Here is a 3,577-nt window from a genome sequence, read left to right on the forward strand (position 1 = left end):
TTCCTAACGGATATAATTCCAAATAAGAGTTGTCTAAAATTGAGTATTTTAACAAACTCAGTATAAATTCAATTTGTATACGTTTGTACACATTCAAAGGCCGGGTACTTGGAAAGTTTGAGTGCTATACATACAACTTATATATTTATATATATTATATATGACTATATGAGTATGTTTCAACAGTTGTGTTGTAGATGTAGTATGATATACAAATAGATATAATTACCCAGAAAAAAATTTCGTACATAATTATATATAATTATATAAAAAATTGACATATTTTATATACAATTATATACATAAAATATGTCCATATACATATATATATAACATTTTTTCTCGGGTAATATTATGTATAAAACTATAATACCGCAAATGTTTTGTAAATGTTTATATATTTTATCGATTTTTCTGCTTCTTTCTCTTTTCTTCTCTGATTATGTTGTACATATTTATTTATAAAAAATAATGATTAAAAAGAGAATTTACAAAAATTATTCAAATGATCTTTGACTTTATTAATAATTTGTAACGCTCGCTAGCCGGATCTGGAAAAAATATATATTGGCGTTATTAGTCTTTCCAAAATCATCTTTTTCTAAATCATAAATAAAATTATAATAAAATAAAATTTACCTTTGATAGTCTCAACGAGATACATACTCTCGTCTTTCATGTTTGCTACCAGCTCGTCAGTGACCAACACGTGTATACCCTGTGGTCCTAGGAACAGTATTGAGTGAAGTCGGTCGTGAGGCAAGTTTAGAGCATTGAGCAACTTGTTTGTGAGAGCGGTGCTCGTTAAACTATCGAGGTAGGCGACTCTCCAAAGTGAGCCATTGCTTTCCAACGAGAAATAGAGAGTAAGTTTCGGGGTCGGAGCCTTAGAATGCAATGTGTTGAACAGTCGAATGCCATCTGCCACGCCGCAGATCTGGATTAGATCCTCTCGAGACAAGCGTAAAATATCCGATGCAGAGAAACTTGCAAATGTTGACTCGAATGCGTTGAATCGGCTGGCGCGAAGCCAGGCGGTTGTCTGTGTGGCATTTGCGTCGGGTGGTAATTCGGTGAGACATGGGGCACCCTGCGAGATTTCATATAAAGTTATCATAAAAAGCAATGTGGATTGGACGGCTTCAAATTTTATGCAATCATCCTTTTATATAATTGTTAACTTTATATTCATAATTTTTAGAGAAAATGCTTTTTTTCCAAAAATATACTTCTAGTAGCATGTAATTTGTTTTCGTATCTTACATCGAACTATATTTTTGAAAAAAAAAAGTTTTCTCTAAGAATCATGAATATAAAGTTAACAATTAGGACGATTGTATCAAATTTTGAGCTACCCAATTCACATCGCTTTTATTATGCATATGTAACATGAAACATTTTCTTTTTTTATCGATTCTTTACTTTAAAATATTGAACAAAAAAATTCAATATCGAAAAATTAATTAATTTCCCACAATAAGGATCTTTACTGTTTTTATAAACTCGATTAGTTGCTGCGGGGAAGTAGCTTTGCGTGCTGTCAAACTAACATCAGCTTCAATGCAAGGTTGATCTGGCAATATGGCTGCGGGCGATGGCAAGGCCGGCGCCGTTCCCACGTTTTCCTTCACGGCGTCTGAAGCCGGAACCAATGGTACGATACCAGAATTAGAAACCGAAAGTGCTAATGGGGCGACTACCGGAGAAGAATTGCCGCCGATGGTCGTGCGTGTTTGTGGTGATCTAGAAAATATCAAAGCCAATAGCATATTAATTACTTGTTAAGGTTTCTCTTAAAAATTTGAAAATGCAATTATAAAAATGCATTTTATAAAGATGCAGACATTTTACATATGTCAAATTGTTGCATCTATCATTTGCAGTAACAATATTATGAGGTTGTAATTATTTCCTTCCGGAATGTCGCGATGATTTTCTTGCTATATTTTTCCGATATATCACGGAGAGAATTTTTTCTTAGAATTTACCCTGAAAATATGACAGCCGTGGGACAACATTGTATTTCGAAGAATTTTAATATAAATCTCTCTCATTTATTAATAAAACTACAATAAAGTATAAAATAAGTTTGATCAATTTTACTGAAGTGCATGGTAAAAATCTTTAAAATATTGTATTGTACCACAATCATCATATTTTCAGGGTAAATTTTAAAAGAAAATTCTCTCCGTGATACATAACATAAAAACGCACTTCGGACATGCGCATATTCGTATTCGTTGAGATACGTCATAAAACGTCAGCTGTCTTATTAATTGTGCATGCAACATAAATCAAGAACTGTTGACACTTAGAGGAAGGTCACCGATACCGACATACCATTTTGTTTTTAGACAATATGTCTTAAACAAAAGGTAAAAACACAACTTTAAAAACATAAATACAAAGTAAAAAGTGTCTTCTATCAGATAGTATAAGCAATTTTTATAATACTGTTTGCAATTTTGCAATAATTAAGTTTTTCGTAAGTTATGCAAAAATGAGCGTCTGACAAAATGGGTTCCAAAACTGACATAGTAGACAATAATACCAACGTCCCTACTTTATAAATAAAAATATATCCTATTCTGTAAAGAAAACTAATTTATGAAACTATAAACATTTAAAATGACATAATATTATCAATAATACAGTCACTATTATTTTAATTACGCAATTTGCAAAAGAACACCGTAAGAATTTTCTTCTCGGATTCATAGAATTGGTTTTTAGCTGATTTGGTATAGAAATAAGCCAAATATATGAATTATGAGTTTGTACTTCTTTAATTAGCTAAACAGATCATGATTTTATTAGTATTAATAAAGTGCAATAGTTAGTTTCTGAGAAATAAGGGGGTGTCACTTTAGGAGACCTATGTCAGTATCGGCGACTTTCCTCTATATGTTCAGCTGAACAATTTTACGTACATGAAAAAACAAAAAACATGGGAATATCCCAGATAGACGTTTCTAGACAAAAATCGATATAAAATTAACTTTTCTTATGATAATAAATTCAAATAAAAATTTAAAAGACAATAGGAAAGTAATAGTCACATGTATGTCCAAAATAAGTTAACTTATTTGTTTGAATTTTCACAAGGTCAATTGATATATATTTTCTTGCATAAAACAAGAAAATTAATTTCATGCAATTGATTTTTTATAATTTCAAATTCATACGTGTCAAATATTATAATTATAATTGTATGAAATGGGCATACATTGGCGACTGTGTAATATAATTTATTAAATTATATATTAGAAACCTCAAATTTTATTAGTTAAATGCGAAAGTCATGTAAACACAATTTTATTATTACTTATTAATTAAATAACGATATAAAAATAAAGTAACTTAAACGTTGCAAAGCATCTTCTTTGACTGTGGCATTGAATTCAAAGTAAGATTCAATTGGCGTTCATATGTGATGTTCAAATAGTCATCGATACTTTTTATTGTAAGACTGTCTGCATAAGAACGCGTTATGTTAGTATTGAATAGTGAACACACTCTCTCTCTCTCTCTCTCTCTCTCTCTCTCTCTCTCTCTCTCTCTCCCTCCCTCCCTCTCT

General features: G+C 31.0%; 1 protein-coding gene across 1 annotated transcript in view; it reads right to left on the reverse strand.

Annotated features, from left to right (window-relative positions):
• Nucleotides 1-516: 516 nt before the first annotated feature.
• The window catches only part of gem (transcription factor CP2 like gemini), a gene marked incomplete at its 3' end in the record, with an annotated part of 37,001 nt that continues 33,940 nt past the window's right edge, over nucleotides 517-3,577 (reverse strand). Inside the window, exons 12-14 of the mRNA XM_018516569.1 lie at nucleotides 1,491-1,743; nucleotides 640-1,090; nucleotides 517-551 (exon numbers count right to left, since the gene is read on the reverse strand). Coding sequence (XP_018372071.1) covers nucleotides 517-551; nucleotides 640-1,090; nucleotides 1,491-1,743 — 739 coding nt within the window. The remainder of the gene's footprint in view (nucleotides 552-639; nucleotides 1,091-1,490; nucleotides 1,744-3,577) is intronic.

This window comes from Trachymyrmex cornetzi, unplaced genomic scaffold (assembly GCF_001594075.2).
Source record: "Trachymyrmex cornetzi isolate Tcor2-1 unplaced genomic scaffold, Tcor1.1 scaffold641, whole genome shotgun sequence".
Taxonomy (NCBI): Eukaryota; Metazoa; Arthropoda; class Insecta; order Hymenoptera; family Formicidae; genus Trachymyrmex; species Trachymyrmex cornetzi.